Source organism: Rhizophagus irregularis, chromosome 7 (genome assembly GCF_026210795.1).
Source record: "Rhizophagus irregularis chromosome 7, complete sequence".
Lineage (NCBI taxonomy): Eukaryota > Fungi > Glomeromycota > Glomeromycetes > Glomerales > Glomeraceae > Rhizophagus > Rhizophagus irregularis.
In genome coordinates this window covers 4,357,908-4,381,287 of record NC_089435.1, presented here as the reverse complement: position 1 = coordinate 4,381,287, position 23,380 = coordinate 4,357,908, and the positions used below count along the sequence as shown (strand labels likewise).

At 27.9% G+C, this 23,380-nt stretch overlaps 6 protein-coding genes across 6 annotated transcripts; 3 read left to right on the top strand and 3 right to left on the bottom strand.

Moving 5' to 3' along the window:
- Positions 1 to 1,654: 1,654 nt before the first annotated feature.
- On the top strand, positions 1,655 to 3,542 carry OCT59_027691 (uncharacterized protein). Its single transcript, XM_025319595.2, has 9 exons — positions 1,655 to 1,734; positions 1,809 to 1,961; positions 2,093 to 2,170; positions 2,230 to 2,263; positions 2,333 to 2,432; positions 2,502 to 2,650; positions 2,713 to 2,916; positions 2,994 to 3,109; positions 3,178 to 3,542. Exons 1-9 carry the CDS (start codon positions 1,661 to 1,663, stop codon positions 3,281 to 3,283), a joined length of 1,014 nt encoding a protein of 337 aa, XP_025173372.2. The 5' UTR covers positions 1,655 to 1,660; the 3' UTR covers positions 3,284 to 3,542.
- A 4,658-nt stretch (positions 3,543 to 8,200) lies between these two features.
- Positions 8,201 to 12,463, bottom strand: OCT59_027690 (uncharacterized protein; the record flags this gene model as incomplete). Its single annotated transcript, XM_066137160.1, has 9 exons — positions 8,201 to 8,354; positions 8,442 to 8,515; positions 8,580 to 8,755; positions 8,830 to 9,042; positions 9,662 to 11,455; positions 11,528 to 11,639; positions 11,721 to 12,046; positions 12,123 to 12,362; positions 12,433 to 12,463. 9 exons carry the CDS (start codon positions 12,461 to 12,463, stop codon positions 8,201 to 8,203), a joined length of 3,120 nt encoding a protein of 1,039 aa, XP_065993576.1.
- A 600-nt stretch (positions 12,464 to 13,063) lies between these two features.
- Positions 13,064 to 15,279, top strand: OCT59_027689 (uncharacterized protein; the record flags this gene model as incomplete). The annotated part of the gene is made up of 5 exons (XM_025326995.2): positions 13,064 to 13,502; positions 13,576 to 13,655; positions 13,772 to 13,848; positions 13,963 to 15,073; positions 15,139 to 15,279. The coding sequence occupies 5 exons, from the start codon at positions 13,064 to 13,066 to the stop codon at positions 15,277 to 15,279; spliced, it is 1,848 nt and encodes a 615-aa protein (XP_025173375.2).
- Positions 15,280 to 16,576: 1,297 nt separating this feature from the next.
- Positions 16,577 to 18,127, top strand: OCT59_027688 (uncharacterized protein; the record flags this gene model as incomplete). The annotated part of the gene is made up of 9 exons (XM_066137159.1): positions 16,577 to 16,699; positions 16,980 to 17,060; positions 17,134 to 17,167; positions 17,251 to 17,266; positions 17,333 to 17,446; positions 17,524 to 17,581; positions 17,681 to 17,698; positions 17,772 to 17,902; positions 17,986 to 18,127. 9 exons carry the CDS (start codon positions 16,577 to 16,579, stop codon positions 18,125 to 18,127), a joined length of 717 nt encoding a protein of 238 aa, XP_065993575.1.
- A 734-nt stretch (positions 18,128 to 18,861) lies between these two features.
- Positions 18,862 to 20,814, bottom strand: OCT59_027687 (uncharacterized protein; the record flags this gene model as incomplete). The annotated part of the gene is made up of 6 exons (XM_066137158.1): positions 18,862 to 19,469; positions 19,542 to 19,736; positions 19,810 to 19,861; positions 19,932 to 19,973; positions 20,041 to 20,081; positions 20,160 to 20,814. 6 exons carry the CDS (start codon positions 20,812 to 20,814, stop codon positions 19,105 to 19,107), a joined length of 1,350 nt encoding a protein of 449 aa, XP_065993574.1. The 3' UTR covers positions 18,862 to 19,104.
- A 523-nt stretch (positions 20,815 to 21,337) lies between these two features.
- OCT59_027686 (uncharacterized protein) lies at positions 21,338 to 23,263 on the bottom strand (the record flags this gene model as incomplete). The annotated part of the gene is made up of 6 exons (XM_066137157.1): positions 21,338 to 21,904; positions 21,980 to 22,174; positions 22,247 to 22,298; positions 22,374 to 22,415; positions 22,481 to 22,521; positions 22,603 to 23,263. 6 exons carry the CDS (start codon positions 23,261 to 23,263, stop codon positions 21,549 to 21,551), a joined length of 1,347 nt encoding a protein of 448 aa, XP_065993573.1. The 3' UTR covers positions 21,338 to 21,548.
- Positions 23,264 to 23,380: the final 117 nt, after the last annotated feature.

The following is a 23,380-nucleotide window of genomic DNA, read 5'->3' as shown; positions in this document are numbered from 1 at the left end:
AACCTTTCAGCAATTAGGTTACCTGAAGTAACTTGAATTAACCTGAATATTTTTGGGTTAACAGGTCTGGTTGGGTCAGAACAGGTTATCCAATCTGAACTGACCTGAAAAAAATATCAGTTCAAGTTAACCAAATAACCTAACCTGACCTGACCTGTGTGAAGTTCTAATGATGCTAATACTTATAATTTATTAAAAGAAATTAGATTTTAATTTATTTAGTATGAAAATAAAATAAAAACTATTTATTTATATAAAAAATTCTTGTTGGCTGTATTAGCTGCTAAAATTAATTTTAAAAATTTTTGAAATTTTAAAATATCTTAAGATCTAGTGATCATAGAAAGATGAAATTAGGTTTGTTAGATTCCTCTTATTGAGGTGCATTTAATGGTAATAAATTATAACTTTAAAATTAATAGATAAAAAGTTATTAATTTATAAATTTTTAGATTTTATAAAATATCCTGTTACATAATATTTGTAGAAGAACAATTTTTATTCTATCAGATTCTTCTCATCAAATGGTGATAATTTTATATTTTTAGGAATAATATATAAAAAGATATTTCAATTTAAATACTATTTGTTGTAATTTGCCGATCATTTACTTTTAAAAAATCATTTAAAATCAAATTAACTTTTTTTCGATTTTTACTTAGAAAATATTTACAAAAATATTTGGTTTATATAATAAAACATTTTAAGACATTTAAAAGTGTTATTAAAAAACAAAATTGCAGGCAAATTTGCCTGCAAAACAGTTTAAGGGATACTCTTAAAACCATTATTAAAAAAGGTAAATGTGATGACAAGTTTATATTAAATGATTCGAAATAGGAAGAAAAAAATTGTGTTATTAACACTACTAAAAATTATTGTTGATAAGTTTGTAATATAACAAAAGGTTTACATTATTATTTAATTCGTTAACTGTCATCAAATAAAGTAAAATAAAAAATAAACTCATTATGTATTAAATATGTTAGTGTTTATTTAGTATCACGAATTAAAGTTTCAATATATTATAAAAATTTTCATTCAAAGCACTATTATAACCATCATAAAAAAGTATATATTACTTTCCTAAATGTTATAAATGATTGTAAATCAGTATTATCCAAAAGAAAGAAGAAAAGAACACGAAAAAATAAAAAAAGAAAAATGGCGTTTTCATATGTTAGGGATAAAATATTTACCATAATCACGCGTATTGTAAACACTAGTATTGAATTTCACCGAAATTTTTTACTTTTAAATATATTATACAAATCAAGGCGAAGTCAGTGAATTTCACCAGAAGCGAGTATTAAAAAAAAATCGTAAAGTATCGGAAAATGATCGACATTGTGATAAAACGAAAGGCCGCTATGCTTGTAATATCAATATTAATTAATATTCTCTTCCAATCCAACCATCATTAAAAAATGTAATGATTCGTTATTTACAATGTGCCGGCATGCAAAAAAAAAGTCCGTTATCTCAAAAATTCCGGATTTCCGGAATTTAAAGTACTAATTTAGCTCCGATTACGTGTACCGTACAATACGTACAATGATAACAAAAACAATCTCTAAGAATATCCAGATCACCAATTGGTGTAACAACCGACCACGTATATTTGCTCCTTTGCCAAACAGCACTTTATTCTGAATTGAAAATGGCTTTTCAAATATTCGTTTATGGCATCAATGGAACTACATCTACGCTTAATGATATCACGACGGAAACTAAGTAAAGATAATACGTGAAACTAGTAATGAAAAACAACTAAATCTGGTACTGACATTTTCCTTTGATGTTTCCAGGATTATAGATATTAAGATAAAGGTGAAAGAAAAGACACCAGGTGTAGAAATTGAGCATCTACGTCTCATCTTTGCCGGGAAAGAACTCGAAAATCATTACACAGCGGGGCACTATAAAATAAAGCAACGCTCTACACTTCATTTGGTCGTTAGGTAGGGAAAAAAAATTTCAATCTGCCGTTGAAGATTGATGATATCTATTTGTTATGTTTACAATTAATAGTTTTACTGCATCCGGAATTTTTTTTGACCATGTTTACATTTAATAACAATTTGTATTTCAGACTCCCGGGCGGCTCAAATGAGAACAGTTATAGCTCCGACGACGGCGTAGAGCTTACTAACGAACCCGACATGATCACGTAAGTACTCCCAGTTGCTCAATCATTCACCAGCCCAATCTAAATCTTTTTATCCATAGTTGGGATGACGACCCAGAAAACTTACGTGCAAAGGTAATAAATATCTTTCAGACGATTTGGAAAACAACATTTAATTTCAAATATCTTTAACCCCCTTTTCAGATGCCATGTGGCCACGCTATTAATCCTGAATCCCTGACTGCCTTTTGCAGATCACTTGTTAGCGAAGGCAAATTTCAATTTTTTTGTCCGTATACTGACTGTGAGTACTCACACGTTTCTGTCAGACGTCAACTGGTAATGTTTCTCACTATTCGTTGTGTATATCAAGCGACAACCGATGTTCGTTGCCTTGTGGAATGGCAATATGCTGACATCCGCAAGATAGGTCAGCTTACTGACGAAGAGTGCAAACATTTTGAGACCAAGATTAGTGAAAATTATGCTCTTCGGGCTCTCGGTGTTCAAGAATGTCCTCAGGTGAGAATTCACTTTTCGAGTTTTTTTTCTCAGCTCTTGTTTACTTCAAGTGCCATCGGTAGTGCTCCACATGTTGTGAGAGAAGAGATAAGAATCGGACATCAGTAATATGTTTGATATGCTCAAGGAGGCCGGGCGCTAGTGAATTCGCATTCTGTTGGTACTGCTTGCACGAAGTTAAGAGTTACCATGGTTATCGTTGTAATAACGATTTCTGTGGAGGTGTCGATCCACGTCTAGCCATTCTCAACAATGCGGTCAAAAAAGTAAGATACCCTGCCCGAAGGCCCCAACTCCACAATTGTATAATTTATCGTTAATATTATTAATATTATGGTTTCAGCAAGTAGGAAACGTATCCGGAGTGCCATCGTGCCGCGCATGCCCGAGATGTGGTACAATTATCGAACATGACCGTAACTGCAAGCATATGAAATGTCCTTGCGATCAGCATTTCTGGTATTTATCTTAATGTCGATAATTCAAACAAAAAACTCTGAACTAATTCTTGTTATATTGATATACAGTTTCATTTGCCTTAGCCTGCGTGACCCACAAACCGGCTGGTCATGCGGTGTATTCAATAGTGTATGCAATATTGCTCCAGTACAGACCACTATCCCCGGCTTATAATATTCTTATTCCATACTTAATATTTTTATTATCATTATTTGTGATCAAGATTATTGGGTCGGTCACGGGGAACATATCGTTTATTATTAAATTGTTTTGTACTTCAATTTTTATCTTTTTTTATTACGGATACGAATAATGATGGGAAGAAAATAAGCCTCGAAATATTTTTGACAAACGTGCTTTTCAATGTGAAATCACATGTTAATTATTTATATTAATAAAGATTTTTGTGATACATACATGTCAAGTATCAATTAAAAATGATTCTTTTTATTTAAAACGCAATTTTTATCGCAAAATGTAATCACGGGATATTATAATATAACCGATAGAAATAATTTTGATTTGAAGAGTTCGTTAAAGGACATTCAGATGATTTTTTAAAAATTACGTTGATCAATTTATACAAATTTTTAAAATTAAGATATAATCATATAGATCCGATTAAATATTATCCAGTATCCACGATGGAATAATATTCCGATCTAAGGAATTTGACGAAATTGGAAACTTAGAATCTTTTTTAATTTAAATCGTAACGGTATATATTAGGAAAATACGTTTTCTATTTTAAATGGAGATAATAAACTTTCGATACTCCGTTTAAATCTTCAAAGATGAAACAACAAAAAGTTCATTTATTATTAAAAGGATTATCAACAGTAGAAAAACGCAAATATAATTTCTAGTATCCCAATAGTATGCGAGAAATTTCGTCATGCGAGATCAATCACCTGAAATGCGCCGGAATAGGGGCTGTGCTACGTACGATTTGCGTATATATTTCGCATTATTTTTTCTCACTCTGAAATTTTAAAAATTTAAAACAAATCCTATAGTATATAGTACGAAGACAGGCAATCCGAAATAGACTTATTGAGGCAACATATAACTGATCTTGAGGCTGAGAACGATAAAATTAAGGCTGAGGATGTTGAGCTTAAGGCTAGAGTTGCGAAATTGGAAGATAAGCAATTGCAAAACGAATTAATAAAAAATTTATTATCTGTATCGCGAAGAAACATGTGATCCGTGGTAGAAAATTCATGGTAAAGACATCTATTTATTTATTGCGTGTCATGTATCCGGACGTGCTATTATCATATCAACAAAACAATATTCGGATAATTAGATATTTTTTGGCAATCAATATTTCATATGATGGGGATATGTGTATGCTAATCGCAGTAATTCGCAAGGGGGATTAATGTAATAACGAAATGCAGTGCATAATTGCTAATGAAGATCCGGGAATCACTTTCTCCTAGACATTTACCAGCACTATAAAACAGACCAATTCAGGCTGTTACTCAACATATGCAACCAAAGGACAGGCAGTATGGATAAAAAACAAGTTTAACTCTTGCAATGAAGATACTCAACGCAAATAATAATACTATCTTTCTTCTATTTATATCCCGGAGATAAACCCATGCATTTTATGTAAAAAGAGATAATTGGATCTCAACCGTATGGGCCAATCAAAGAATTTACTATGGCCACCTGTGGATGTATTTACTACCAAATGTGCCTTGAAAAATATTTGATGGACCACCGTGGTAAAGCTATATGTCCAAATTGGGATTGCAGTAGCAGAGAGATCAAAACTTTTATCCGGTAGTATTGCAAGACAAGTCTACAACTTCTGATGAAAACTCTATCTCACAAACCAGTGCATTTGGGAAATCAGACTCCTGTGGATGGTGATGTAACACCCATGAACGAACTAGGATTGTTAGGCGGAGAGGATCAAAACTTGTCCAAGACTACCCCTATAAAAAATTTTTATCCGAATATTTCCATTATTTCTCCGTGTCTTCCGTAAAAATTCTGTGAAAATGATACATTCACGGATATCCGTGTTAGCGAGATGAAAATTTCCATGATTTAAGGCTATAAATTCCATTAAAATGATACATTCACGGAAAAAACATGGAAAGATAAAACACGGATCAGATTTTTTACAGGGTACTGATAAGGTATCAAGTGACATTCACATGATATACCTCAAATTCGTTTGCGGGAACTCCTTAATGGTATCTTACAATGATATTACTGAGATTTGGGAAGTATCGTATATTGCATCGAAAACTTCCAAATCACACTACGTTGTTATACTTAAAGATGCAATGTTACTTTGCACTTGTATGTTTATTGTCAATCAAGGAATGATATGCCATCATCAATTCAGGGTGCTTATTCAGTCAGACAACGTGATATTTCATATTTCACACATTCATACACGTTGGTTTAATTTGAGTTCAGATCCGCCTACCAACTTAACGGGTTTTATTATGATTGTAAATGGTGAAAAAAATCATACAACGATACCATTGAGTTACATGAATCAATTAAGAACAGATAACATATATACTCTGACGATCAGAGAAAAGGTCAATAAAAAAATTCAATATGGCGCCGCGATATCTATAGTTAAAACGAGTATTCAAATCGCTGTTATGAAAGATGTTACAGCTGAATTAATTAGAATTTTGACACAATTTATTATGAAATATCGTAGAAGTACCGGTTTAAGCATTGAAAAGAGTAAGTATTATTTCTTCATAGATACTACCATATATTGTATAGCATAGGTTTAAGCTTCGAAAATACTAAAAATTTCATTTTTTTTCAGGTACCAAATCATTACAGGATTCGCAAGGATCTTCTATTCAAGATAATCCTCAACCTTTATCCGTTCTTCCTGATATAAGTATCACAAACCAAAAGGACGACCTCCAAAGCAGTATAAATCGACGGTAGAAAATAATCGTATTACATCAGGAAAACCTGATGATGTAACAGTACAGAAAACATGCAGTTATTGCTCCGGAAAAGGTCATAATATCCGTGGATGTCCAAAATATAAAGCTGAATCATCTGCCAACAAAGAAATGAATACTTAGTTTAATTGGGTAAGGCAGTTAATAGTGTAATAGTTAATTGTTGTACACTTGCACTCGAATAAAAAATAAACAAAGATTTAGCTTTTGTATCAATTTCTTTTATTAAATGTATAAATTTATTACAAAGTTTTTACATACAGATTAGAAACAATAGTAAAAATTTCATTTCTGCGTATTAAGAAATTTCGAAGTCACGTAATATATATGATCATGTGACACCGGTGCTGACCACCAGTGGTGGTAAATAGCAAACTTCTAAAAAAAAAATAATAAATGATGATTTTGATTTAAGAAACCGAAAAAAAAATTTTGATTAAAAAACTATCGATGATTTCTATCGAAACTGTATCTCAAGGGCGTAGTAAAATATGGTGAGCTTTAACCTGTCCCAGCATGTCATTTATTTGACATAATTACGTAATTATAATATTTTCTTCGAGATCAATGTTATCATGTCTTCTTCCATGGCACCATTTATCTGCAAATGGACCGATGCTCATTCTAAATCATTGTGCTTTTACACTTAGAAGGAACTCGAGCTTCACATCTACAAATGAAGAAAAAGTGAATAGATGGGGATTATTCTTTACTTTACTCTTACACTAAAGATGGGTAGGTAGTGTTTTAAAAAAGAGGAGAGGCACAGAATTTTGTTTATATACGTATATATATATATAAGAATGTTTACTAACAAAGGGGAAACAGGTTTTGGTTTTTTTATATAAAATATTTATTAACATTCTTTTAACTTCTTTTTTTTGTAGATTTTGAACTGGAGCTTGAAAATTGGAATTGAAAATTAACAAATTTAAAATTAATAAATATTTTTTTCAGATAATAAAGAGCCATATAAATTTGTAATTTTCGAAAAATAAATACATTTTATTCAAATATAAATCATGATTAATCGATCATCCAATTGATTGATAATAAAGTTCAAAAACAACCCATAATAACATCATAAAAAATTTATTTGATATTTAATATGTAAAGTTGTTAATTGACATCCAGTTCGACAAATAATAGTAGGAATAAGTGATGAAGAACTCTTAAGGCAACAAAGTCAGAATGAATTAGAAAAATATAAAAATCATATTGAGCCACTCCAAAGCAAAGTGAATAATCTAAAAACTCAAAATCGGGTTAGTAGTCCAATCAAAAGAATTAATTACGGAAGAATTGCAAAACCAGCAAGAAAAACAAAAAAATAAGAATTTGAATCATGTAACATCTGAGGAAGAAGTTCTCCACAGGAGAAGTATAATTCAAAAGACAAATAGGAGGAAAATAATAAGTTGTCACGAAGTGTAATATGCTGTACCAAATATGTATGGTGTACAATTAGAGAATTATTCGTTTGGTGGAGAATTTAATCCAAAGCAAAAGAGTGATATGAAAAATAAAATTATAATGTTATAAAATGGTTTAAATCAAGAAACAATTGCCGAAATAACTAAAACAGAAAATTATATGATACAAAATGAAATGGGATATTTAAATTCATACGAGGATAAATCAATTATTTCCAATTATCAAGTTTTATTTAAATTTGTTAATTATAATAATTTTGAAATAGTTAGTGAGAGAAATAAAGAAAATTATAACTCTACAATCAATACTTTTTATGAAAGTATAACTGATCAGGCAAAGACGCAAAGTAATAAAGAGATGAATTCGTTAAAATTTCAAAAACTTTATGTTATATTGCTAGCCATTTTTGTTACAAAATATGATCATTTAAATCAACTATCAAAAACAAAATTTTTTTCATATTTGCCATCTTGCGCTTATTTGATAAAACCAAATTTCAACTTTTTAAGATGATTTATTATTCAAATAACAATGTATGTACTACTAATACACAAATGTTTATAATTGATTACAAACTTATATTGCGAAAGATAATACTTTATAATTCCCATGACCAAATTATAAATAATGTAGGAAGCTAGTTATTTACAGTTAACTAAGAATTTGGAGCAATTACTAAATTTACTGCATCAACAACTTAAATTATACGTATTTCTTCTAATGCTTGTCTTGAAGTAGTTCCACTATCAATTCTACGCTTTAGTTCTGTAAATTTTTCTACATCACATTCTCCTTTATTAATCATTTCATCAATCATTTGTCGAATCTTATTAGCGTCAGCATAATAATATCTTTAAAATAAATTATTGGAATAAATTACCAAAAAATAATTTTTCATGAAAAAAAAAAAATCAAATAATCAAATTTACAGTACATACATTACTTCAGGAAACCATTCTTCCCAACGTCTCTGATATGGTAATAGGTAAAATAATTCAATTTCAGCAAGAATCTAAGAAAATTGAAAAATTTTAGTAATTTTACAATAACTAAATCAAATAATAACAGTGATATACCTCCGCTTTTTGTAATAAATATGACACCCTATTATTATCTTCTTCAATTGCATTACTTAATAATCCAATAAACAAATTCATAAGATATACAACAATCAAGAATGAGAATAACACAGTCAATATTGCAAGTGAAGGATCATTTTTATATGTCCAATTGGATAATGCACCTGAATCTCCTATGATAGAATAATATTTTATTAAAATTACTTGCAAAAATATGTAACGAAATATTATGAAAAAATTCATTTACCTGTTAAGAATTTATACATTGCAAAAGCAGCAGTCCCAAAATCTATAAACATGTTGGTATTTTCATCAGGTTGTTGAATCAAATATGGATTTGGATCAACTGTTCCGTTTTCAAATACTTGATGATAAGTAGAAGCTATATTCCAAGGATTATTTGAATCACTATTATTTGTAAGATTTGTATTTGCATAGTCATCAGGAGAAAATTTAGATTCTGGTGATAATAAAATGTAAAATGTATGCGAAAAACTAATAATAATAATAAACAAAACCACTAAAAAAGAAAAAATTTTTTTTCCAACACTAATGATTATTGCAAAGTATATACCAAAAGATTCAAATACTCTAAAAAATAACAGAAATTTTATATCCAAAAATAAGCATGAAAAAGAAAGTAACTGAATATTTTTATTATGTGTTTGAAGCCAATAAATAGAAGTGTAAATTGGAAGCAGAAATGCAATTAAATCTATAATATTAAATAATAATGTAATTAATTATTAGTTTTTCCTTAATAATAAGCAAAGTAATTAAAATATGTGATGTATATTTACCAAATATATTCCAAAAATCACTGAACCATTTAGTAGGATTATAAACAAACTGGCGGATTTCAAAACTCAAATGAATAATTCCAAGTATAATTGAGACGATTAAGAGTTGTTTTTGAACATTATCATCAATGTATTGTTTAGGAATTGTTGCAGCAGCGGTAAAGCATCCAAGTAAACCCATAAATCCAAACCAGATTATTGCATAATAATATTTTCCAAATTTATTCCATTTAAAATTAATTATTGTTTCACCATTCCATGTCTTATAGATATCCCTACTTATTGTTTTAACAAATGGACTAGATTGAGGTATAAGTAATTCTTTAAACAAATTATAGTCTTGTGGATAATTAACAAATTTAATATAAGGATTCATAAGAGTAATTGATGGCATTGTATTTTTAAAAATATTATTAATAAGTAAGAATATAGCATGAAAAATAAGAATAATGGGAACCAGGGGTAAAAGTATTAAGATATCAAATATAATAATTATAATCCAGAATATCATTTTATGATTATTATAAAATTCGCTTATTAATCCTTCACTTTTATACCACCAAGTTAAATTAGAATATTGAAAGGAGTAAAGATGTAAATTACTATTTCTATATTCTTTACTATAAGAATCTACGATTATCATTGTTTCTGATGAATATCTTGAAATATATTCTGGATAACATTTATTCAATAAGGGTATTGTAGAATTAATAATACTTAAAAACATCCTATTGTTTACAAAATCTTCTTTAAAATAATTCATACATTTTTTATAAATATCATCTATTAATTCTATATCATATTCTTCAATTCCAGATGTTAGTAGTTTGACACCATGTTTTAAAAGGATTACTTTATTATATTTTCTAAATTTTTTATAGACATCCCCCGATTTAGTATCATTTCCCTTAATATCTTCTATACATTTTTTATAGATATCTTTTACTAATTCTTCGTTACCAAATATTAGTAATTTACCACCGTATTTTGAAAAATTTTCCTTAATATCTCTTATATATTTTTTATATATATCTTTTACTAATTCTTCGTTATGTTTAATTCCAAATGCTAGTAATTCCCCACCGTATTTTGAAAAATCCTTAATATCTTTTATATATTCTTTATAGATATCTTTTATCAATTTTACATCTTTTTCTTTAATTCCAAATGCTAGTAATTCCCCACCGTATTTTGAAAAGGTTTCGTTATTTTCTATTACAGATGAAATCCATTCATCACAAAATTTGAAACTTTCATGATTCGGTAAAGGCAAAGTAGTTTTTGAAGATATATAATTTTTTAATTCTTCTATATTATCGTCGATCTTCATATAATAGTAATAGTTTAAGGAAATTAATTTGTTGTTATTTTCATTAAAATGATAAATAAAAAGACCTTTTGTTGTCAAAATAATAATATTATTGTCATTAGATAACTCAATACCAAGTGGTTTTTGATGTTCAGCAGAATCTAAATAATCAACTCTTTTGCCAATTAATTTTCTCTCACTACTAATGTCAAAAATCTCCAGTGTAATTTTATTTTTTTTACAATCAAATATCCATTCAAATTTCCCTCGTTTTAAATCATTTTTTATGATTCCTTTTATGAATCTTTGAGATAATGCATTAATATTATCAATACATGGTTTTGATAAGTGATCATCTGTTTTATTCGTTTCTTTGTTAACATCATCAAAGTACCAGTCAATAGTTTCATAATCAAAGTAACAATTTTCGATAGTTTCATTAGAATTTTCGATAATTTCATTAGAATTTTCGATAGTTTCATTAGAATTTTCGATAGTTTCATTAGAATTTTCGATAATTTCATTAGAATTTTCGTAAGTTAAATTCATTTTTAATAACGTTTCAAGTTTAACCTTCCAAATATTTTTATCTAAGATTCCAAATGCATACTCGGTTGTAGTTTGAATGTTATCCGGATAACGCTCCTCTTTTAAATAGCCTGTCGTAATGGAACTTCCAGTACTATTATTACTTATTAAAGGAAGTAATAAAGAAATTAAGTCAGTATGATGCATAAAATTATAAAATAGTTGAGTATATGACGCTAAATAAATGAAATAATAAATTAGTATAAAGCTTAATAATATTATACAATTTTTAACTCTAAAATAATTACCATTATTAATATCCAAAGTGATAGGAATTTTTAGTTCTCTCGAATAAATAATAAGTTTATTTATGATTCTTATACAAATAAACTTCTCGTTACTAAAAATTTCGATAACCGACTTAAAAGTTTAATATATAATTAATTAAAAGTATTTTCAAATAGATTTGAGAAATAATTCAATATCAGATATATTTAATACCTTATAGTCACATATCTTCTCGTCACTATTAAATATTTTTATACTTTTTTCAGTAATAAGATTCCATTCATAAATGGAATTATCCGAATATAAGAAAATTTTATCATCTTTTGATATGTTAATCGCTTCAAAACCATTCGGTATCTTGTATATTCTTTCACATTTCCATTTGCTGCTATTTTTAGAATAAGCATAAATTTTATCAAGAGGTTCACCATATAATACAAGTTCACCTTTTGAATTAAAGTTAAATTTGCAATAATTATAATAGTGAAGGTCAAGATCTAATTTAATATTTTGATTATTCTTCATATCGTATATTCTTACTAATTAATTATAATTTTTTACCATAATTAGACAAAATATATAAATCTGCATAAATTTGTAATAATTGTCACTTACCTTTTGTAATAGCACCTTTATTAGACATGTCATAAAGACGCGCAAGTATTTTATCATTGGAAACACATATTTCATCCGTTTTATTACTTAATTTGAATTTTTTATATAATTTAAGTAGATTCTCATCTTTATCTTCGACATTCCAACCGACAATTGATTGATCATCTTTACTATAAGTAACTAGGTATTTTCCGTCTGGCGATATTGTTATCATAGTAATAGGCTTATTGTTATGTTGATCTATTAATATAATTTATCAATATCAGTATCAATTTTATCGTCATATTTTAATATTATCAATATTATTTACCAATATCTATTTCTGTCGCAACAGCGTTCATTTGTTAGGGCTTAATTTGTTGAAAAAAAAAAATTTTATTTAAAAATTTTTTAAATTGTTCTCATTTTGTTAAGTATATATATAAAAAGGATATATGCGTGTATTATTGATTAATTAAGTACGTCACAAATTTTGTTCAATGTAAACAAATTTAGACTACTGATTTTTTTTTTTACTTTTTTTAGTTTTATTAAAAAAAAGCTTCATCTAATCAAATATATGCGTTAACACGAGAAAAAAAAATTTGTATTGAAAAAATATGCAATGATGTTCATTTGTCCGTTTTCTTACCTTATCAATAGTTTGTGTTTGAATTAAATGGTTATTTATGGAATTGAAAGTAAAGAACACTGCATAAAAAAGAAGGAAATATATTTTTTTAATAAATAATTAAGTTTAGTAGCGTAAAGTTTTTGAATGAAAGAAACCCTGAAAAAAAACAATAAATATTTAACCATTGTTACACAAACGAAAAAAGTAAAATCTTTTTTTTATTCAAAAAGTCTTGCTCAATAAATTTGTTTAAAAAAATTTTAGTTTTCTTTTTCCTTTAATTTTAAAGAATTCGAATCTCTAAAAAAATAAATTCAACTTTTTCAAAATGAGGTTATATATTATTTTTCTTATTTTTCTTATTTTTCTTTCATCGATTATTTTATTGGTATTACCAGAAAAATCATCCTTTGAATCTGAATACCAAGGAAAAGTTCTATTGACTTCAGATGGGTTCGGTTACTTCGTAAGTTTTATAGATGATGAAGTTAAAATAAAAGAATTTTTTGATAATTTAACACAAGAATTGGCTAAAGCAATTCCGGTTAGTCCGGAACGAATAACTACAAATAGAAGATATGAAATTGAAACTGATACTTCATGCATTTTATCTATTGATATTGAAAGGACTAATAATAAAACCGAAAGAAAATCTAGTTTGATCGTTAGTGATTTAGATACTTTAATAAAGAATAAACTTACCACTGTCATTGGTTCTGGAGAATATACAAATTATTTGGATGCTGAATATGGATATCAAATCATACGTAAGAATCTTATTTTTTTTCGAATGAAGGATTTCATCTCAAATAATTTTTTTTTAATCTTATACTTAAATAGCAAGTTGGATAAAAGAAAATTGGAAAAACGTAATTATATCAATTGCAGTAGATGTCTTTTTTTTATCACTTGCTTATTGGGTGAATATATATTTAATATTATTAAAACTCATTAAATTTTTAATTTAACTCTGGAAGAATTCTGACGAAAAATTTTTGTACACCTTTTTTTTTCCTTCTCTTTCTTTTATTTTTAGAATAATACATTTACAATTTATTCTTGTGCCAACGCTATTGAAAGATTAGTTGTTATAATTTGGTATGATTCAGCAAGGTAAAGAAAAAACCAATCTAAACTAAATAAAAAAAAAGAAAATGAATAAAAATTTATTTTTTTTTCCAGTACTTATTTATTCTTTTTCCTTCTCCTCTCTTTCTCCCCTTCTAGTTATTTCCTTATGACATCTTCTTTTATCACAAATTTAATGGTTGCATTTAAAATTGTACGTGATGAACTTATGAGACATGACTTACAAAAATTATTAGAAGAACTTGAAGATGACTTAAAAGAAGGTAACAATCTAGCAGAATATAAATCAGAAGACGGCGGTACAACAGGATTAATAATAAATAATGATGGTGTCAACAGCCAAGAAAAAATTACGAAAGTATTAAAAGAAATTAAAAGAGAGTTAAAAATAATAATTAGAGAATTAGCAGTAATTAGCGATCTCATGAAAGAATTAAAAAATGTTAATGAAAAATTAAATTCAAAAGACATCGTAAAAAAATTGAAAAGAATTAACAGTTTTATAAGAGAATTTATGCAAGTTGAAGGTTCTACAAAAGAATTATTAGATGTTAGTGGACATTTGAATAAACTTAACGAATTATTGAAAGAAATTAAAGATAACGTTAACAAAAAAGAATTAAATAAAATAAATTATCTTATTAAATCCATGAAAAATAAATTAAGAATTGAACAACTTAAAGAAAAATTGAATGAGGCCGAGTATCTTATTATCAATAATGAACTTGCAAGTGAAGATAAAAGAGATTTACTAAAAGAACTTAACGACTTTAAAAAAGAATTAAGAAAATTTAATGACCATGCAGAACCTACAGCAGTGTATGGGGATAAAGAAATGAATAATGCTGTTGAGAAATATAGTGGCAAAAAACAGATTAAAAAGCTTAAAGACTATATTCTGAGAAAGTTTGAAAAGATTCTGAGAAAGTTTGAAAGCTGGTTTGGAAGCCTTAGAGAATCAGATCATCCGGAAAAGAAATATCGAAAAATTTCACAATGGTTAAGAGATTATAAAGATAATCAAGTAATTGTAGTAATATTTGCGATACTAGTAGGAGTTGATGTTATACATTTTAAATTGCTTGGATCAATGTTACGGATTCCGATTCCAAGTCTTAATTTTTTTTGTCTTAAGCCTAAAATTATTGATGTTAATTTTAATGCTAAATTATCCCACGCAGTAAAAGTACAATTATTTTGGGTTGCAATCATTAATTTTTTCAATGATATTGCTATAATATTTACACAGGTATGTAAATTATTTTTACATTACCTTTATTAAACCAAACATTAAAATTTATTTATTTTTAATAGAATTTTTCTTTAAGTAAAGTATCATTAGTTGTATCATTGGATTACATGTCTGTATACGTTTTATTAAAAACTATTATACATATCCTTACTAACTTATATAACATATTTAAATTGTTTCAAACCCGTAAAAAATTTATCTGATATATATAATTCTTTTGATCGGTCTTATTAAAATAAAGTTCATTTAAATTTGTAACATTTATTTAATTAAATTCATGGCATTTTTTTTTTAATTATGTGTATAACGTGTAAAAAAAAATAAAATTTTAATTTAGACTAGAATTATGTATTTTTCAAATTTTCAAAATATTGAAACTGTTAATATGAATCAGAATCAATTTTTTTTTGGCAATTGTACACAAATAAATACATTATTTGAATATAAAGAATAAATTTAAAAAGCATGAAAATGAGGATAAATCATAGGAATCATACAAACAATATTCGTTCAATTACAAGTGTGAAATTCTACTTCTAGTTTTCTTAATTTTTCTCTGGCACCTTCATTATTTTGACCAATTAAAGCGAAATCTCAATTGCGTTAATGTTAACGTTAATGAACATACTGTATAATTATTGATATTTATTAGATTAATACCAGGTTAATAATATTTATGAGCAAAGAATTTTAACACATTTAAAAAGAATATTTATGTAAGAATTTATTTTATTATGAAAAGAGTTTTAAATAAATGAAAATAAATAAGATAAATAAAAGTATTAAACGACGGTGAGTTGGACAAGTTCCATATATTGGGGTGGGGTGTCCACCTACTTCGGTAGAGATTGGACGGGCCAGAAGTCGTTCACCACTTAGTATAAAGGAAAGTCCCCAAGTTGAAGATAAAGTTTTCGTGGGAAAACTTCACACAATTCTATACTAATCACATCCCTTTACCTTAAAATTTTTTTTTTTTTTGATTATTAACAAATTAAATCAACCCTTGTCGGCATTGTGTATCTAAGAAAAGAAAATTTTGGATGTCAATTTTCTCATTGGAATTTAGATTTTTTTTTCAAAATAAAATAGGCACATTTTCAAAAAAAAAAATGAATCCACAAAATTAGTAAAAATAAATTTTAAGCAACTATTTTCACATTAGACTATTAATTACACTTTGAATAACATATTTTAATTTAAAAATGTAAAAAAAAATGTTAGATTCTTAGATAAACACTTTTTTTTTGTCTTTTAAGATATGGGGTAATTTTAGAATATATCACTTGAAAATTTTCAAAAAATTAATCATATTGTTGCTAATATTAGGAATGGAATTTTTTTTAAAACGATCTAAAATCAGGAGTGATACAAATCTGGTGTCACCTGTCACGCAAATAACACGAACTACAAATACCAAATTCAATATTTACAAACATAATTATTTTGAAGAACATGCAACCTGGACGCTAATTTCTTTCTTGAAATACAGACGACAGTATGCAAAGATTTTACAAGAGTCAGGAGCATAGGAACTATACGAAAGCACTTAATAAGATTATTCCAAGTAACGAATCAAAAGAAAAAAGTGCACGAGCTCAAAAATGTCTTGACGAATTTAATGTACGTGTTTTTTATGTAAATATTTATTATTAGCTAAGATAGAAGCTCTGAGTAGCTGCCTGACTACGTCTCGGCCAGTGATAGTGAACTACGCCTTCCCTCAGGGAATAGACTACGCCTCTATTTCCATGTTGCAACTAGGAACTACGTCTTTCTGGTTGTTAGACTACGTCTCGTTTCATGGAATATATCTTATTCCTTTGATTATGATGATGAGTTTGGTTATTTCATTAGACTTATATATTATCTGCTTTTTACAATGACGAAAAATCATCCCCAGATCGAACTTCCTCCGCGTATTGTGACTTCTAATTCAAAGGTAGCACTGGTTCTGGATCGTGATTATGAAAATAGCGAAGAGGTTAGTATAAATACAACACAGATAATATTTGCGTACAAACAAATATATATATTAATTTGATATATTTTACAAGCCAAGAAAACGACCTGCACTCACAAAAACCGGAAGTGAGTCCGAGTATGATAAAGCGATGAGGATGAGTCTAGGTTAAATATGAACGTAGAAGAATTGGGTTTGACGAATACATTAGTCAAGGGGATAAGCCTGTAAGTATATTTTTTCTTACAGTCGATCGCAAGTGTGATTCCTCTAAAACAATAACTATTTTATAGTTCATTTTTTAAATCAAAGAACATATCGTCATTATTTGAGTCATATCGATCCAAAGCGTTAGCTCATGCGCAAAATTCTGGCTTGCTAGTAACGAAAAATTATCACGAAATATTGTAAGTAGGACTTTTAAATGAATACCTTTTTAGTAATTAACTTTATTTTTAGAATGTGATTTTTTTGAAAAATTTAGGAGTCTATCGCATATTCTTTTATTGCAGATGGATAACTATTCAGAGATGCAAATAAAAGTATTTTCTAGGAAACTCTTGAAGATTTGAGAAAGGACATTAAATCAAGTTTTATTGGAATAGAGAAATTGACGAGGGACATAAAATTGATACTACAAGAATATCAGATATATTGAGGTTTATATTCTTTTATTAACATTATCATCTTTTGCAATATTAGAAATTCTTTTGCTGATTATCATTACTTTAGATTGCTCTTGATGACGATGATGGCGGGTTGTGCAAACTTCGTAAAACAATTATAAACTCTTTCTCGAAAACATTCGATTCAACAGCAGAAGATGAATTTTTCCAACGAATGCAGTTTCTATTTCAACACTTGTAAGTTTGATCTCTACTCTTTTTTATTCAAACATCTTTATTAATTGTCTATGGTAAAGTGTTTTCTCTCAACTACTTTGCAGGGCTTACACAATTCTGTTACGTTCATTGAAGAAAAAAATTAGCGAAAGAACTTTGGTGGCGAATTTAATAAGTCCCATATTGCACACTTTCTTTCATAATGCTTATACATCTGACAATTTGGCCAAACACTTTCAGTACTAGTGCAAAGGTCTGAAAGCTTGCTGTCAGTGATCCTTCTTGAGCTAACAACCTGATATGATCAGGAATATCATCAATAACGGTATTTATATTCTTTTTATAAAGAAGTAACGGGTGAGGGTAAGAATAACATGGAAAAGAAAAATATAATTGATCTAATTAGGTTGGAAATATTTATGAAGGATTCACTGAATAGTATTTTGCTTAAGACCAGTGTTAATTGGGTTTTTACTTGGCAAGTTATCGGTAAGCTGATCTTTCAGGAATGCTTACTTTAACTAAGATGATAAAGATCAGGAACCTGAATATCAATGTCTTATTTATCTTGCCATCACTGCTTTTGGTGCAAGAAGATAGCTTCCGTCTCTCTACTTTTTTGTTTATAGGAAATTTTCATATTACAATGAATAGCCAATTATAGAGTAAAAGTTGGAAATGGACAAGTAAAAAAAAGATAACTATTCACTGATGCCAATTAAATATAGCGAAATTGAATGTCCCAAAGTGTATTATGAGATGATAAAAAAGCTAGAAATATTTTAAAAACTACCTAACGCAACCAAAAATCACGCGTATATATACCTTCAAATTCAATGGTTAACAAGGTTGTCATCCCTGGTATTCCGGCAAAATATATTAAGTAAAATAGTTTAGTAAAATTAGCCAGTATAGCAAATTTTTATGATGATGATGGAAAACAGGCTACCAATCACGTTCAAATTTTACAAAAAACGTGTAGAACATATTATAAGAAGTTTTGTTTAGATTATAAATTATTCATGAGAAACAAAAGTAGTACAAAAAAGAAAAAAAATTCCAAAAAAAAAATAAAAGATAATATACAAAAACTTGAAATATACAGAAAAAGAGAGAAAAATATTTTAATTATGATATATAATATATGTATATATATACAAGAAGAAAATAAAACATTTTGATCAGAGGATTTGATTTTAATTTAAATCTTTCAACGATTATGGTTAAACTTGCTTTACTTCTTCATCATGATTGTCAACCTTATTTATTGTTTCAACCGCTTTTTGTCCTGATTGATTGTCAAGTTTACTGTTAGGAATATGTAGTGTATTTACTTTTACTTTTCTATTCTTATTTCGTTTGTACAAGAAGAACATTCCAACAGTGAATGCACAAAGTAAAGAAAATCCAGTAGCTAAACCAATTACTACCGATTTATTCTTAGACGGTGTTGAAGGAGGAGCTGGAGCTGGAGCTGGAGCTGAAGTTGGAGGAGGTGGCGGATAAAAGGTCGTTGTCCATTTAAATTCATTTTTATCACTGATATCAAGTAATAAAACATCGTCTTCAGTTATGTTATAACCGACTCCTATTAAATTTAGGATAAAAATTATAAAAATCAAATCATTTATAAAAATCAAATCAACAATAATGTATTTACCAAAAGTTGTGACCATATAATTTCCAATCACATTTGCTCTATGCATATATCTACAGCTTGGAATGTTTCCAGTAATTTTTGGAATACTCCATTCAAAAGTGTTAATATTTAAAGTATAAAGTGATTCTTTGGGACTGATAATAATATTATTATTTCCTAACCCTCCATAAACTATTACTTGTTCTCCGTCCAATCCTATTAGGATAAAATGATTAATAATTGAGAAATTTGAAAAATTTTATTTATTTTCTTTAATTTTAATACATACCAAGAACAGCAGTTAAACCATATCTATTAGAAGGTATTAACCCTGAAGTTTTCTTTAATTAAAAATCAATTATCATATATTAGTGAGTGAGTCTTTATATAAAGATAATGATTATAACTTACTTTTGTGCTCCAATTATTATTTTTAGTATCGTATATAAAGACCTATCAAGATAAATTAATCAAATTAACCCTGTATATATTAAATAATAATAAATAATGATATAATTACCTCATCTAATGGTAAACTTTCATTAAGGCTATTTCCACCACCTATTTAATAGTTAAAAAAAAAATCACACGGTCACATGTTTTCACATTCAGTTACTGCGTCACGGTAAAAGGTCTTACCTATATAAATAATGTTTTGATTGGGTAATAATGTTGCACCATAATTGACTCTTGATGTTGGTGCGTTTGTTGAACTACCTTTTCCCCAACGAAAATTTATTGTATCTAAAGTAATCATATCATTTACAAAAGAGTCAAATCCCAATAACTTTCCACCAAATAAATATACTTTTCCCTGATAATCAACGACTGCTGTTAAACTTCTCCTCTTAATGTGATTTTCTCCAGAAATTGTTGGGATATTCCACGAGTTACCCTGGGTATCATACGCATAAACCAAAGCTTTGCTTTCAATGTTTGTCAAATTTCTTCCTCCGTACAAAATTAACGTATTATTATCAGCACCACCTTTAACGGCTGTGACACCGATTTGCGGTGGAACGATATTTTTACTTGTTAGGTCACGCCAATTTAATGGCATTTGAGTATTAAATAGAGCTGATACGTTGAGATAAAAAAATTGGGTTCCGCCAACAATCCCACCAATAGTATCATCCATTCCGCTTAAAATATATAATTTATCGTCAATGACTGTAGCAGCATGAAGATGTCGTAGTGTTGGTTTGAATATGAGGGGTGGCGAAGTACCATTTATTTCAATTAATAAGAAATTGAATAATAATACGAAATAAGTTAAAGTGTTCTTTAACATCATGGTTATGGTTTTTTTTTACAAAAAAAAATTACTTTTTAAAAAAATGAAACAAAATAAAAATTGAAAATTGAGTGATAACTTTTTTTTTTAAGAAAAAAAAATTTCTTTGGTTAAAAAGAATACCTTCTGAGAACCAGAATTTATAAGAAAATTATATCTATCTACAAATAGTTTGATGCTACCTTTTTGAGCTCAGGCGTAAATTCGTTTGTAATACCGCAAGAAAGTTTGATAATGTGGTTATTTAACGTATGAAATTCCAAATTCAAACGACATATAACCAAAAACGTAAAGATAATGTTGACAAGTAAAAAAAAATAATTCACTGATGCAAATTAAATATAGTTAAATTGACTTTCCCAGATTGCATTATACGCATATGTATACCTTCGAATTTAATGGTCAATAAGATTGTACTAATTCCCGGTTATGATGCAATTATGTTAAGATGATGATGGAAAAACAGGCTACCAATCACGTTCAAATTTTACAAAAAAACGTGTAAAACATATTTTAAGTTCGAGGTTAAGTTTTGTTTAAATTAAAAATTATTCATAAAGAAAAAAAATTACAAAAAAAAAGATAAAAGATAATATACAAAAACTTGAAATATACAGAAAAAGAGAGAAAAATATTTGAATTATGATATATAATATATGTATATATATACAAGAAGAAAATAAAACATCTTGATCAGAGGATTTGATTTTAATTTAAATCTTTTCAACGATTGGTTAAACTTGTTTCGCTTCTTCATCATGATTGTCAACCTTATTAGTTGTTTCAACCGTTTTTTGTCCTGATTGATTGTCAAGTTTACCGTTAGGAATATGTAGTGTATTTACTTTTACTTTTCTATTCTTATTTCGTTTGTACAAGAAGAACATTCCAATAGTGAATGCACAAAGTAAAGAAAATCCAGTAGCTAAACCAATTACTACCGATTTATTCTTAGACGGTGTTGAAGGAGGAGCTGGAGCTGGATCTGAAGTTGGAGGTGGCGGATAAAAGGTCGTTGTCCATTTAAATTCATTTTTATCACTGATATCAAGTAATAAAACGTCGTCTTCAGTTATGTTATAACCGACTCCTATTAAATTTAGGATAAAAATTTAAAAATCAAATCATCATTTATAAAAAATCAAATCAACAATAATGTATTTACCAAATGTTGTGACCATATAATTTCCAATCACATTTGCTCTATGCATATATCTACAGCTTGGAATGTTTCCAGTAATTTTTGGAATACTCCATTCAAAAGTGTTGATATTTAAAGTATAAAGTGATTCTTCGGGATTGATAATAATATTTTTATTTCCTAACCCTCCATAAACTATAACTTGTTCTCCGTCCAATCCTATTAGGATAAAATGATTAATAATTGAGAAATTTGAAAATTTTATAAATTTTATTTTAATTTAATACATACCAAGAACAGCAGTTAAACCATATCTATTAGAAGGTATTAACCCTGAAGTTTTCTTTAATTAAGAATCAATTATCGTATATTATTAGTGAGTGAGTCTTTATATAAAAGATAATGATTATTAACTTACTTTTGTGCTCCAATTATTATTGTTAGTATCGTATATAAAGACCTATCAAGATAAATTAATCAAGTTAACCCTGTATATATTAAAATAATAAATAATGATATAATTACCTCATCTAATGGTAAACTTTCATTAAGGCTATTTCCACCACCTATTTAATTAAAAAAAAAAAATAAATCACACGGTCACATGTTTTCACACTCAGTTACTGCGTCGCGGTAAATGGTCTTACCTATATAAATAATGTTTTGATTGGGTAATAATGTTGCACCATAATTAATTCTTGATGTTGGTGCGTTTGTTGAACTACCTTTTCCCCAACGAAAATTTATTGTATCTAAAGTAATCATATCATTTACAAAAGAGTCAAATTCCAATAACTTTCCACCAAATAAATATACTTTTCCTTGATAATCGACGACTGCTGTTAAACTTCTCCTCTTAATATAATTTTCTCCAGAAATTGTTGGGATATGCCACGCGTTACCCTGGGTATCATACGCATAAACCAAAGCTTTGCTTTCAATGCTTGTCAAATTTCTTCCTCCGTACAAAATTAACGTATTATTATCAGCACCACCTTTAACGGCTGTGACACCGATTTGCGGTGGAACGATATTTTTACTTGTTAGGTCATGCCAATATAATGGCATTTTAGTATTAAATGGAGCTGATACGTTGAGATAAAAAAATTGGGTTCCGCCAACAATCCCACCAATAGTGTCATCCATTCCGCTTAAAATATATAATTTATCGTCAATGACTGTAGCGGCATGAAGATGTCGTAGTGTTGGTTTGAAGGCTAGGATGGGTGATACACCATTTATTTCAGTTAATAAGCATTGAATTAAATTGAATAATAATACGAAATAAGTTAGAGTGTTCTTTAACATGGCTATGGTTTTTTTTTTACAAAACAATTATTTTTTTTAAAAAAATGAAACAAAATAAAAATTGAAAATTGAGTGATAATTTTTTTTTTTTAAAATAAAAAAGAAAAAAATTTCTTT